Genomic DNA, 14,006 nt, shown 5'->3' with positions numbered 1-14,006 from the left:
GTCTACCTAAATGGCTGTTCCATTTTGTATTCATACCAGCAGTGAAGGAAAGTTCCTGTTGCTTCCCATCCTCACTAGCATTTGGTGTTATTATTGTTCTGGATTTTTGCCACTCTAATAGATGTGTAGTGATATCTTCTTGTTTTTATTTGCCTTGCCCTGATGTCATATGGTGTGGAGCATCCTTTCATATGCTTATTTATCATCTGTATGTCTTTTTGGTGAGGTGCCCATTTTAAAATCAGTTGTTTGTTTTCTTATTGTTGATTGTTAAGGGTTCTTTGTATATTTTGGTTAAAATCCCTTATCAGTAGATATGTTATTTGCCAATATTTTCTCCCAAGTCTGTGGCTTGTCTTTTCATTCTCTCGACAGGGCAGAAAATCTTAATTTCAGTGAAGTCCAGCTTATCGATTCTTTCTTTCATGGACTGTGTCTTTGCTCTTGTATCTAAAGAAAGTAATCACCAAACCCAAGGTCATCTATATTTTCTCCTGTGTTATCTTCTAAGAGTTTTATTGTTTTGTGTCTTATGCTAAGGTATTTTTGAGTTAGTTTTTGTGAAAGATGTAAGGTCTATGTCTAGATATATTTTTTTGTGTGTGGATGTTCAGTTGTTCCAGCACCATTTGTTGAAATAAAACATCTTTTCTCCATTGTATTGCCTTTGCTTTTTTGTCAAACATGAGTTGACTGTGTTTAGGTTGGTCTGTTTCTGGGCTGTCTATTCTGTTCCATTTATGTATATGTCTGTTCCTTTCCTAATACCATATTGTGTTGATTATTGTAGCTTTATGGTAAGTCTTGAAGTTACATACCATCAATCCTCCAACTTTGTTCTTCTTCTTTAATATCTATTCTGGGACCTTTGCCTCTCCATATACACTTTAGAATCAGTTTGGCAATATTCAGAAAAATAACTTGCTGGGGTTTAGGCTGGGGAAGGATTGTGAATCTATAGATCAAGTTGGGAAGAATTAACATCTTGGCAATATTGAGTCTTCCTGTCCATGAACATGGTATATCTCTCCATATTTAGTTCTTTGACTTCTTTCACCAGAGTTTTATAGTTTTCCTCATATAGATTTTGTACATATTTTGTTAGATTTATGCCTAAGTATTTCATTTTTTGGGTGGTAATGTAAATGGTATTGTGTTTTTAATTTCAGACTCCACTTATTTATTGCCTGGTATATAGGAAAGCAATTGGCTTTTGTATATTAACCTTGTATCCTGCTACTTTGCTATAATCACTTACTGGTTCTAGATGTTTTTTTTGTTGTTGTTCTGTATTTTCTACCTAGATGATCATGTCATCTGTGTACAAAGGCAGTTTTATTTCTTCCTTACCAATCTATCTATCTTTTATTTCCTTTTCCTGTCTTACTGCATTAGCTAGGAATTCCAGCACAGTGTTTTTTTTTTTTTTTTTTTTTTTTTTTTTTTTTTTTTTTTTACCAAAGCAATGTATCTGTACTTTATTAACTTCTTGAAAAAACACCCCCAGTGAGTTATGGCTCAATATTATATCCTCAGGTTTCACTGGGGCTTTCACTATATTTTTTTTATTTTTTTTATTTTACAAATTTAATCAGTTATACATATACATATGTTCCCATATCCCCTCCCTTTTGCGTCTCCCTCCCACCCTCCCTATCCCACCCCTCCAGGCGGTCACAAAGAACCGAGCTGATCTCCCTGTGCTATGCGGCTGCTTCCCACTAGCTCTCTACCTTACATCTGGTAGTGTATATATGTCCATGCCGCTCTTTCACTTTGTCACAGCTTACCCTTCCCCCTCCCCATATCCTCAAGTCCATGCTCTAGTAGGTCTGTGTCTTTATTCCTGTCTTACCCCTATGTTCTTGATGACATTTTTTTCTTAAATTCCATATATATGTGTCAGCATACAGTATTTGTCTTTCTCTTTCTGACTTACTTCACTCTGTATGACAGACTCTAGGTCCATCCACCTCATTACAAATAGCTCAATTTCATTTCTTTTTATGGCTGAGTAATATTCCATTGTATATATGTGCCACATCTTCTTTATCCATTCATCCGATGATGGACACTTAGGTTGTTTCCATCTCTGGGCTATTGTAAATAGGGCTGCTATGAACATTTTGGTACATGTCTCTTTTTGAATTATGGTTTTCTCAGGGTATATGCCCAGTAGTGGGATTGCTGGGTCATATGGTAGTTCTATTTGTAGTTTTTTAAGGAACCTCCATACTGTTCTCCATAGTGGCTGTACCAATTCACATTCCCACCAGCAGTGCAAGAGTGTTCCCTTTTTTCCACACCCTCTCCAGCATTTATTGTTTCTAGATTTTTTGATGATGGCCATTCTGACTGGTGTGAGATGATATCTCATTGTAGTTTTGATTTGCATTTCTCTAATGAGTAAAGATGTTGAGCATCCTTTCATGTGTTTGTTGGCTGTCTGTATATCTTCTGTGGAGAAATGTCTATTTAGGTCTTCTGCCCATTTTTGGATTGGGTTGTTTGTTTTTTTGCTATTGAGCTGCATGAGCTGCTTATAAATTTTGGAGATTAATCCTTTGTCAGTTGCTTCATTTGCAAATATTTTCTCCCATTCTGAGGGTTGTCTTTTGGTCTTGTTTATGGTTTCCTTTGCTGTGCAAAAGCTTTGAAGTTTCATTAGGTCCCATGTGTTTATTTTTGTCTTTATTTCCATTTCTCTAGGAGATGGGTCAAAAAGGATCTTGCTGTGATTTATGTCATAGAGTGTTCTGCCTATGTTTTCCTCTAGGAGTTTGATAGTGTCTGGCCTTACATTTAGGTCTTTAATCCATTTTGAGCTAATTTTTGTGTATGGTGTTAGGGAGTGATCTAATCTCATACTTTTACATGTCCCTGTCCAGTTTTCCCAGCACCACTTATTGAAGAGACTGTCCTTTCTCCACTGTACATTCCTGCCTCCTTTATCAAAGATAAGGTGACCATATGTCCGTGGGTTTATCTCTGGGCTTTCTATCCTGTTCCATTGATCTATCTTTCTGTTTTTGTGCCAGTACCATACTGTCTTGATTACTGTAGCTTTGTAGTATAGTCTGAAGTCAGGGAGCCTGATTCCTCCAGCTCCATTTTTCGTTCTCAAGATTGCTTTGGCTATTCGGGGTCTTTTGTGTTTCCATACAAATTGTGAAATTTTTTGTTCTAGTTCTGTGAAAAATGCCATTGGTAGTTTGATAGGGATTGCATTGAATCTGTAGATTGCTTTGGGTAGTAGAGTCATTTTCACAATGTTGATTCTTCCAATCCAAGAACATGGTACATCTCTCCATCTGTTTGTATCATCTTTAATTTCTTTCATCAGTGTCTTATAATTTTCTGCATACAGGTCTTTTGTCTCCTTAGGTAGGTTTATTCCTAGATATTTTATTCTTTTTGTTGCAATGGTAAATGGGAGTGTTTCCTTGATTTCACTTTCAGATTTTTCATCATTAGTATATAGGAATGCCAGAGATTTCTGTGCATTAATTTTGTATCCTGCAACTTTACCAAATTCATTGATTAGCTCTAGTAGTTTTCTGGTAGCATCTTTAGGATTCTCTATGTATAGTATCATGTCATCTGCAAACAGTGACAGCTTTACTTCTTCTTTTCCCATTTGGATTCCTTTTATTTCCTTTTCTTCTCTGATTGCTGTGGCTAAAACTTCCAAAACTAGGTTGAATAAGAGTGGTGAGAGTGGGCAACCTTGTCTTGTTCCTGATCTTAGTGGAAATGGTTTCAGTTTTTCACCATTGAGGACGATGCTGGCTGTGGGTTTGTCATATATGGCCTTTATTATGTTGAGGAAAGTTCCCTCTATGCCTACTTTCTGCAGGGTTTTTATCATAAATGGGTGTTGAATTTTGTCAAAAGCTTTCTCTGCATCTATTGAGATGATCATATGGTTTTTCTCCTTCAACTTGTTAATATGGTGTATCACATTGATTGATTTGCGTATATTGAAGAATCCTTGCATTCCTGGAATAAACCCCACTTGATCATGGTGTATGATCCTTTTAATGTGCTGTTGGATTCTGTTTGCTAGTATTTTGTTGAGGATTTTTGCATCTATGTTCATCAGTGATATTGGCCTGTAGTTTTCTTTCTTTGTGACATCCTTGTCTGGTTTTGGTATCAAGGTGATGGTGGCCTCGTAGAATGAGTTTGGGAGTGTTCCTCCCTCTGCTATATTTTGGAAGAGTTTGAGAAGGATAGGTGTTAGCTCTTCTCTAAATGCTTGATAGAATTCGCCTGTGAAGCCATCTGGTCCTGGGCTTTTGTTTGTTGGAAGATTTTTAATCACAGTTTCAATTTCAGTGCTTGTGATTGGTCTATTCATATTTTCTATTTCTTCCTGAGTCAGTCTTGGCAGGTTGTGCATTTCTAAGAATTTGTCCATTTCTTCCAGGTTGTCCATTTTATTGGCATAGAGTTGCTTATAGTAATCTCTCATGATCTTTTGTATTTCTGCAGTGTCAGTTGTTACTTCTCCTTTTTCATTTCTAATTCTATTGATTTGAGTCTTCTCCCTTTTTTTCTTGATGAGTCTGGCTAATGGTTTATCAATTTTGTTTATCTTCTCAAAGAACCAGCTTTTAGTTTTATTGATCTTTGCTATCGTTTCCTTCATTTCTTTTTCATTTATTTCTGATCTGATTTTTATGATTTCTTTCCTTCTGCTAACTTTGGGATGTTTTTTTTCTTCTTTCTCTAATTGCTTTAGGTGCAAGGTTAGGTTGTTTATTCGAGATATTTCCTGTTTCTTAAGGTGGGATTGTATTGCCATAAACTTCCCTCTTAGAACTGCTTTTGCTGTGTCCCATAGGTTTTGGGTCGTCGTGTCTCCATTGTCATTTGTTTCTAGGTATTTTTTAATTTCCTCTTTGATTTCTTCAGTGATCACTTCGTTATTAAGTAGTGTATTGTTTAGCCTCCATGTGTTTGTATGTTTTACAGCTCTTTTCCTGTAATTGATATCTAGTCTCATAGCATTGTGGTCGGAAAAGATACTTGATACAATTTCAATTTTCTTAAATTTACCAAGGCTTGATTTGTGACCCAAGATATGATCTATCCTGGAGAATGTTCCATGAGCACTTGAGAAAAATGTGTATTCTGTTGTTTTTGGATGGAATGTCCTATAAATATCAATTAAGTCCATCTTGTTTAATGTATCATTTAAAGCTTGTGTTTCCTTGTTTATTTTCATTTTGGATGACCTGTCCATTGGTGAAAGTGGGGTGTTAAAGTCCCCTACTATGATTGTGTTACTGTCGATTTCTCCTTTTATGGCTGTTAATATTTCCCTTATGTATTGAGGTGCTCCTATGTTTGGTGCATAAATATTTACAATTGTTATATCTTCTTCTTGGATTGATCCCTTGATCATTATGTAGTGTCCTTCTTTGTCTCTTCTAGTAGTCTTTATTTTAAAGTCTATTTTGTCTGATATGAGAATTGCTACTCCAGCTTTCCTTTGGTTTCCATTTGCATGGAATATCTTTTTCCATCCCCTTACTTTCAGTCTGTATGTATCTCTAGGTCTGAAGTGGGTCTCTTGTAGACAGCATATATATGGGTCTTGTTTTTGTATCCATTCAGCCAGTCTGTGTCTTTTGGTGGGAGCATTTAGTCCATTTACATTTAAGGTAATTATTGATATGTATGTTCCTATTCCCATTTTCTTAATTGTTTTGGGTTCGTTATTGTAGTTCTTTTCCTTCTGTTGTGTTTCTTGCCTAGAGAAGTTCCTTTAGCATTTGTTGTAAAGCTGGTTTGGTGGTGCTGAACTCTCTCAGCTTTTGCTTGTCTGTAAAGGTTTTAATTTCTCCATCAAATCTGAATGAGATCCTTGCTGGGTAGAGTAATCTTGGTTGCAGGTTTTTCTCCTTCATCACTTTAAGTATGTCCTGCCACTCCCTTCTGGCTTGTAGAGTTTCTGCTGAGAGATCAGCTGTTATCCTGATGGGGATTCCCTTGTGTGTTATTTGTTGTTTTTGCCTTGCTGCTTTTAATATGATTTCTTTCTGTTTAATTTTTGACAGTTTGATTAATATGTGTCTTGGTGTATTTCTCCTTGGATTTATTCTGTATGGGACTCTCTGTGCCTCCTGGACTTGATTAACTATTTCCTTTCCCATATTAGGGAAGTTTTCAACTATAATCTCTTCAAATATTTTCTCAGTCCCTTTCTTTTTCTCTTCTTCTTCTGGAACCCCTATAATTCGAATGTTGGTGCGTTTAATGTTGTCCCAGAGGTCTCTGAGACTGTCCTCTGTTCTTTTCATTCTTTTTTCTTTATTTTGCTGTGCAGCAGTTATTTCCACTATTTTATCTTCCACCTCACTTATCCGTTCTTCTGCCTCAGTTATTCTGCTATTGATCCCATCTAGAGTATTTTTTATTTCATTTATTGTGTTTTTAATCGATGCTTGATTCGTCTTTAGTTCTTCTAGGTCCTTGTTAACTGTTTCTTGCATTTTGTCTATTCTATTTCCAAGATTTTGGATCATCTTTACCATCATTATTCTGAATTCTTTTTCAGGTAGACTGCCTATTACCTCTTCATTTGTTAGGTCTGGTGGGTTTTTATCTTGCTCCTTCTCCTGCTGTGTGTTTTTCTGTCTTCTCATTTTGCTTATGTTACTGTGTTTGGGGTCTCCTCTTTGCAGGCTGCAGGTTCGTAGTTCCCGTTGTTTTTGGTGTCTGTCCCCAGTGGCTAAGGTTGGTTTAGTGGGTTGTGTAGGCTTCTTGGTGGAGGGGACTACTGCCTGTGTTCTGGTGGATGAGGCTGGATCTTGTCTTTCTGGTGGGCAGGTCCACGTCTGGTGGTGTGTTTTGGGGTGTTTGCGGACTTTTTATGATTTGAGGCAGCCTCTCTGCTAATGGGTGGTGTTGTGTTCCTGTCTTGCTAGTTGTTTGGCATAGGGTGTCCAGCACTGTAGCTTGCTGGTCGTTGAGTGAAGCTGGGTGCTGGTGTTGAGATGGAGATCTCTGGAAGATTTTCGCCATTTGATATTATGTGGAGCTGGGAGGTCTCTTGTGGACCAGTGTCCTGAAGTTGGCTCTCCCACCTCAGAGGCACAGCACTGACTCCTGGCTCCTCAATTTGGGATGATTTGTTGTCTATTCATGTATTCCACAGATGCAGGGTACATGAAGTTGATTGTGGAGCTTTAATCCGCTGCTTCTGAGGCTGCTGGGAGAGGTTTCCCTTTCTCTTCTTTGTTCTCACAGCTCCTGGGTCTCAGCTTTGGATTTGGCCCCGCCTCTGCGTGTAGGTCGCCGGAGGGCGTCTGTTCTTCGCTCAGACAGGACAGGGTTAAAGGAGCAGCCTCTTCGGGGACTCTGGCTCACTCAGGCCGGGCGGGAGGGAGGGGCACGGAGTGCGGGGCGTGCCTGCAGCGGCAGAGGTCGGCGTGACGTTGCACCAGCCCGGGGCGGGCCGTGCGTTCTCCCAGGGAAGCCGCCCCTGGATCCCGGGACCCCGGCAGTGGCAGGCTGCACAGGCTCCCGGAAGGGCGGTGTGGACAGTGTCCTGCGCTCGCACACAGGCTTCTTGGCGGCGGCAGCAGCAGCCCCAGCGTCCCACGCCCGTCTCTGGGCTCCGCGCTTTCAGCCGCGACTCGCGCCCGTCTCTGGAGCTCCTTTACGCGGCGCTCTTAATCCCCTCTCCTCGCGCACCAGGAAACCAAGAGGGAAGAAAAAGTCTCCTGCCTCTTCGGCAGCTCCAGAGTTTTCCCGGACTCCCTCCCGGCTAGCTGTGGCACATTAGCCCCCTTCAGGCTGAGTTCTCGCCGCCAGTCCCAGTCCTCTCCCTGCGCTCTGACCGAAGCCCGAGCCTCAGCTCCAGCGCCGCCCGCCCCGGCGGGGGAGCAGACAGGCCTCTCGGGCTGGTGAGTGCCGCTCGGCACCGCTCCTCTCTGCGGGAATCTCTCTGCTTTGCCCTACCCAGGTATGTGGGGAGTTTCTTGCCTTTTGGGAGGTCTGGGGTCTTCTGCCAGCGTTCAGTAGTTGTTCTCCAGCACAGTGTTTTAAATCAGTGATGAGAGAAGGTATCCTTGTCTTGTTCCTGATCTTAGTTGGAAAGCTTCAAGCTTCTTACCAAAAGTCAGTTCCATTTCTATAAACTATAATAACAGATTATCAGAAAGAGAAATTAAGAAAACAATCCCACAATTGCATCAAAAATAATAAGATACCTAGGAATAAATTTAACCAAGGAGGTGAAAGATCTGTACACTGAAAACTGTAAGGCACTGCTGAAAGAAATGGAAGATGACACAAATAAATGGAAAGATAATTCTTTGCTCATGGATTGAAATCATTAATATTGTTAAAATGTGCATACTCCCCAAAGCAATGTACAGATTCAGTGCAATCCTTACCAACACTCCAATGGCATCTTTCACAGAAATAGAAGAAACACCCCTAAAATTTGTTTGGAACCACAAAAGACCCCAAATATTCAAAGCAATCTTGAGAAAGAAGAACAAAACTGGAGGTATCATGTGCCCTGATTTCAAACTATATTACAAAGTTATAGTAATCAAAACAGTATGATATTGGCATAAAAACAGAAAAATAATCAATGGAGTAGAATAGAGAGCCCAGAAATAAACCCACACGTATATGGTCACTTAGTTTACAGCAAAGGAACCAAGAATATACAATGGGGAAAGCACAGTTTCTTGAAATAAATGGTGCTGGGAAAACTGGACCACCACACGCAAAAGAATGAAAATAGACTTGTACCGTACACAAAAATTAACTCAAAATGGTTTAAAGGCTTAGATGTAAGACCTGAAGCCATAAAACTCCTAGAAGAAAACATGGGTAGTATTCCCCTTAACATCAGTCTTGGTGATGATTTTTTAAAATCTGATTCCAAAAGCAAATATAAACAAGTGGAACTACAAGAAAACTAAAAGGTCTGAACTGCAAAGGAAAGCATCAAGAAAGTAAAAAGATGACCTGTGGAATGGGAAAAAATATTTGCAAACCACATATCTGATAAGGGGTTAATATCCAGCATATACAAGGAACCCCTACAACTTAATAGCAGAAAACACTCTGATTAAAAAATGGGCAGAGGTCTCTTCAGTCTCTTTAGCAAGTGGTGTTGGGAAAGCTAGACAGCCTCATGTAAATCAGTGAAGTTAGAACACTGCCTCACACCATACACAAAAATAAACTCAAAATGGTTTAAAGACCTAAATATAAGACATGACACCATGAAACTCCTAGAAGAGAACATAGGCAAAATATTCTCTGACATAAATCGTAACAATATTTTCTTAGGACCATCTCCCAAGGCAAAAGAAATAAAAACAAAATTAAACAACTGGGACCTAATCAAACTTAAAGGCTTTTGCACAGCAAGGAAGCCATCAACAAAATGAAAAGACAACCTATGGAATGGGGGAAATAGTTGCAAATGATGTGACTAACAAGGGGTTAATACCCAAAATATATAAATAGCTCATACAGCTCCATATCAAAAAAGACCAAACAACCCAATCAAAAAATGGGCAGAAGACCTAAATAGACATTTCTCCAAAGAAGACATAGAGGTGGTCAACAGGCATATGAAAAGATGCTCAAAGTCACTAATTATTAGAGAAATGCAAATCAAAACTACAGTCAGGTATCACCTCACACCAGTTAGAATGGGCATCATCAGAAAATTTACAAACAAATGCTGGAGAGGGTGTGGAAGAAAGGGAACCCTCTTGCACTGTTGGTGGGAATGTAAATTGATACAGCCACTATGGAGAACATTATGGAGGTTCCTTAAAAAACTAAAAATAGAGCTACCATATGACCCAGCAATCCCACTCCTGAGCATATACCTGGAGAAAACATTAATTCGAAAAGATACATGCACCTCAGTGTTCACAGCAGCACTATTTACAATAGCCAAGACATGGAAGCAACCTAAGTGTCCATCAACAGATGAATGGATAAAGAAGATGTGGTATATTTATACAATGGAATATTGCTTAGCCATAAAAAATAATGAAATATTGCCATTTGCAGCAACATGGATGGACCTAGAGAATATACTAGGTGAAGTAAGTTAGATGGAGAAAGTATGATATCACTTATATGTGGAATCTAAAAAACAATACAGATGAATTTATATACAAAGCAGAAACAGACTCACAGACATGAAAAACAAATTTATAGTTACCAAAGGGGAAAGGGAGGGGGAGAGGGATAAATTAGAAGTATGAGATTAACAGATAGAAACTACTATACATAATATAGATAAGCAACAAGCATTTACTGTATAGTACAGGGGACTATATTCAATATCTGGTAATAACCTATAATGGAAAATAATTTGAAAAATAATATAACTGAATCACTTTGCTGTACACCTGAAACTAACATAATACTGTAAGTCAACTATATTTCAATTTGAAAAATCCAGAGCTTTGAAATAAAAAGTCGACATCTGTTTAATCTCTGTGATGGAGATATACATATGTTAAATTAATTTTAGTAATTTTCTGATATTTGAAGTGTTGCATAATTTTTGAAATGTGTGTGAAAGAAAAAATATTTGCAACTATGCGATAAGTTGTGTTTCTTTTTTTCTGCTTTGTTGTTCATTTTTATTTTTTATTTTTGCCATTCCAAAGGAACAAGTATTTAACCACCTGTTGTCACTCAGGAATGCTTTGGGTAGAAGGCAGTGGTAGAACTGAAAAAACAAAGGAGCTTACTTGAGCTAAGAGTAAAAGAACAACTTTCCATAGTAGAAGAACAGCACTTAAAAATCATGTAGGCAAGAAAGGGAACATTTCACACGTGGAAAAAATGCAAGTGATTGAGCATAACTGGAAGCAAAGAAACGGCATGGAGGAGTAGTGAGTGGGATCACACTGTAAATTTAGAGAGGCCCAGATGATGCAAGCCCTGATATGTGCAAGTATGTTTGGACTTAATCTTGTGGATCAGTGGTTCCCAACTCAGGCTGATCATCAGATTAACTGGATCTCATTCCAGATTTATTGAACTAGCATTTCTTAGAATAGGAACCAGGAGACTATTCTTTAAAAATATCTGACACATCTGTTCTCTTATTTCATTCTAACAGCCCTCTGAAAGAGGGAGGTGGTATTGCTTTCTGTCTGTGTAATGGAGAATTGTAGTCCAAAGTAGGACTAGACAAGTTTATCCTGTTAGTTATGGACATACCCGCGTTTAGAATTCAGCACCTCTCCCATGAAATGGTACCTTCTGCTTCTGCCCCGTCTGGCGGAGGCAAATGGAAAAGAGCTACAGTAGAGATGTTTTCTTCAATTCTGAGACAGCTGCTTTGTCTCCCAGTCCCTCCAGATTGCTATGAGATGAAGGCCTCCAGTGGATTGAATTGTCAAACCAAATGGTGTGTAGTGGGGACCAGCTCATCATTACTGCCCACAGGAGCTTTTGAAGGCTTTTTGTCAGTGTGACCTGACAAGCTTTGTATTTTGTGTTGGGGGAGGGGAGTGGCAGAGAAGATCAAAAGCAGGGAGGTCAGAAATGATGTCAGTCCTTAATAAAGCCCGGGCTACAAAGTGATAGATTCAAGAGAAACTTAGAAAACAGTGTGTAATAAATATGCTCTGTGAGCAGATTTTCATTTCTAATGAGCTTGTGGGTTTAGGCAAGGAAAGGAAGAAAGACTGAGAAGTAGGGAGATATAGAGGGTTCTAGATAATATATGCACACCAAATGCTTCTAGATGAAATTTAAGAAATTTAAGAAAATTAATTTTCAGTGTATTTCCAGTTTCAGTCACAGAAATGTTCGTGGTAACTGATCAGTGACCTGGTTTTATTTTTCTTTAATTTCTGGTAATATTCTCCCACACAAAATCATTGTATGCTTCTTTCTGTGGGTTTAAAGTCACATGCTATCTTCCCATCTACCAGTTATTATTCCCAAGGAGAGCCAGTGGGCTTGATCAGTGGTAGGAAGAGGTTTAGTGGACAGTTCTAGCTTATTTTCCATTATTGACATTTTAATGTAATATAACTCACTATAGGGTTCTGGAGTTTATTTATTGTCAAGTTAATTAGTAAATATAAAATCTCATGGATAACATATCATTATGGAACAAATTCTGGTTCCTAACCATTCCTAATAGAGACAAATTATAGGAGTCTTCTTTTTTCTTACTCATAGGGCAAAAGTTGGATCATTAAAAGAAGTTATGAAGATTTTCGGGTACTTGATAAACATCTTCATCTGTGTATTTATGACCGACGATTCTCCCAGCTCTCAGAGCTTCCCCGTTCTGATGCCCTGAAGGACAGTCTAGAGGTAAGCATTCAGTACTTTGCAGAAGTAATCACTATAAATTAGCAGAATCTTTTTTGCCAGTATACTAAATAATATTGAGCACTCAGGAAGATTCGTGAGATTAATTATTTCTTAACTGAAAAATTAGTAATGCTGTTAGGATGTTTTGAATTGAAATAGGTTCCGTGTATAATTTTATAAGAAGAATCTCATATCTTAATATATAAATGGGCAATATATATGAGCAGATCATTTTTCAAAGAGAATGCAAAATATAGAAGCAAAAATATGGAAAAATGTTGACCTCACTAATAATCAAAGAAATATGTATTCAAATGATGCTGTTTACTCAGTTTATGATGGCAGGCTGTGTCCATGCACTTATTTCCACTCCTGCCAAAAATTTCTAGTAAAAATGTAAGAGGTTTTTTTTTTAATTTAAGAGGAAAGAGATTCTTTTATAACATCAGAAAATAAAAAGAACCATCAGGGAATCAAAAATTGTGAGGAATCTTTGAAAGTAGATGGGATAAGATTTATGGGGGCAAGAAAATACAGCATAAGAAACTTGTACAGGAGGACTGCAGAGGGACAGATAAACTAGAAATCTTCAACGTTAAAACTGAATAAACAAAGTAACAGAAGAGCACACAGAGGGCTTTCAGAAGCATGATTACCACCCTCAGAGAGAAAGTGAGGCAGTCACATTCATGGAATGAGAACAGAGTTTTAAAAAATAAAATAATCAGAGACCTTAGAAATGAACATGTGGTTTTTAAAATTAATTTTAATAATAACAAACCTTAACAGCTGGACTACATGCAAAATGGACATAGACGAAGAGAGAATTAGTGAGCAGGAAGAGCAAGCTTTGTAAGAACACAGCCCCAAAAGGGACAAAAAGTTGTGAGAGAATTGTTGGGAATCACAGAGAATAGATCCAGAAGTTCCTACAAGTCCCTGTTCCTCTTGTAGGAGTTATAGGAGGAGAGAGTGGTTGGCAGTAACTAAAAATATAATAAATTCCCCTAAATTAAAAAAGGGCCTGTTTTCAGATTAAATGGGCCCATTAAGTGCTAAATATAATAAGTGAAAAGACACACATCTAGAAACATTGTGGTAAAATTTCAAAATGCCAAAAGAGAGTGGAAACCCAAAAGCCTTCCGGAGAGCAAAAACAAGGTTTTTCTCAAAGGAACAAGAAACGTATTGGTGTTAGACTCCTTGGCAGCCACAGTGGATGCTTGAAAACAGTGGAAGTCCTGAAGGGAAGCCATTTCAAATCTGTAGTTAATTCCCAGGCGATTATGTAGTGAGGGCAAAGTGGAGACTTCAGTCATGCAAGAACTGACACCGCGACAAGGTCTCAGGAATGTCCTAAAAACGCAGATTCTTTCGTACTATAGAAGCCTGGATGTCTCTCTGCCTCCTTTTCCTTGTCTGCCTTGTTTGTTGTGTATTTCTTTCTCAAGACTGTCTCAGAACATGACCACTCCCCACAGGGGCCAGGTTCTCATTTCTTTTTAAGACAGCAGCCAGACTGAGCCAAAATTTTGTGTCACAATTCCTCATTCCTTCAGCAACTCCTGTTAGGTCAGCTAATGTTGGGTCCCATTCCTGGACCCATTGGTTGACTCGTGGTGTAGGATCACGTATGAACTGTCCTGCCGTGGCTGGGTGTGTGAAGACTG

General features: G+C 38.6%; 1 protein-coding gene across 4 annotated transcripts in view; it reads left to right on the top strand.

The window, feature by feature from the left end:
- The window catches only part of ARHGAP32 (Rho GTPase activating protein 32), a 267,544-nt gene that overhangs the window by 167,026 nt on the left and 86,512 nt on the right, over positions 1-14,006 (top strand). For all 4 annotated transcript variants that reach the window (XM_060103222.1, XM_060103220.1, XM_060103221.1 and 1 more), the window contains one exon: positions 12,199-12,336. In XM_060103222.1, the coding sequence (XP_059959205.1) occupies positions 12,199-12,336 (138 nt within the window). The remainder of the gene's footprint in view (positions 1-12,198; positions 12,337-14,006) is intronic.

Source organism: Mesoplodon densirostris, chromosome 7 (assembly GCF_025265405.1).
Source record: "Mesoplodon densirostris isolate mMesDen1 chromosome 7, mMesDen1 primary haplotype, whole genome shotgun sequence".
NCBI lineage: Eukaryota > Metazoa > Chordata > Mammalia > Artiodactyla > Ziphiidae > Mesoplodon > Mesoplodon densirostris.
The sequence above is the reverse complement of the archived record's forward strand: the minus strand, read 5'-3'. Positions and strand labels throughout refer to the sequence as shown.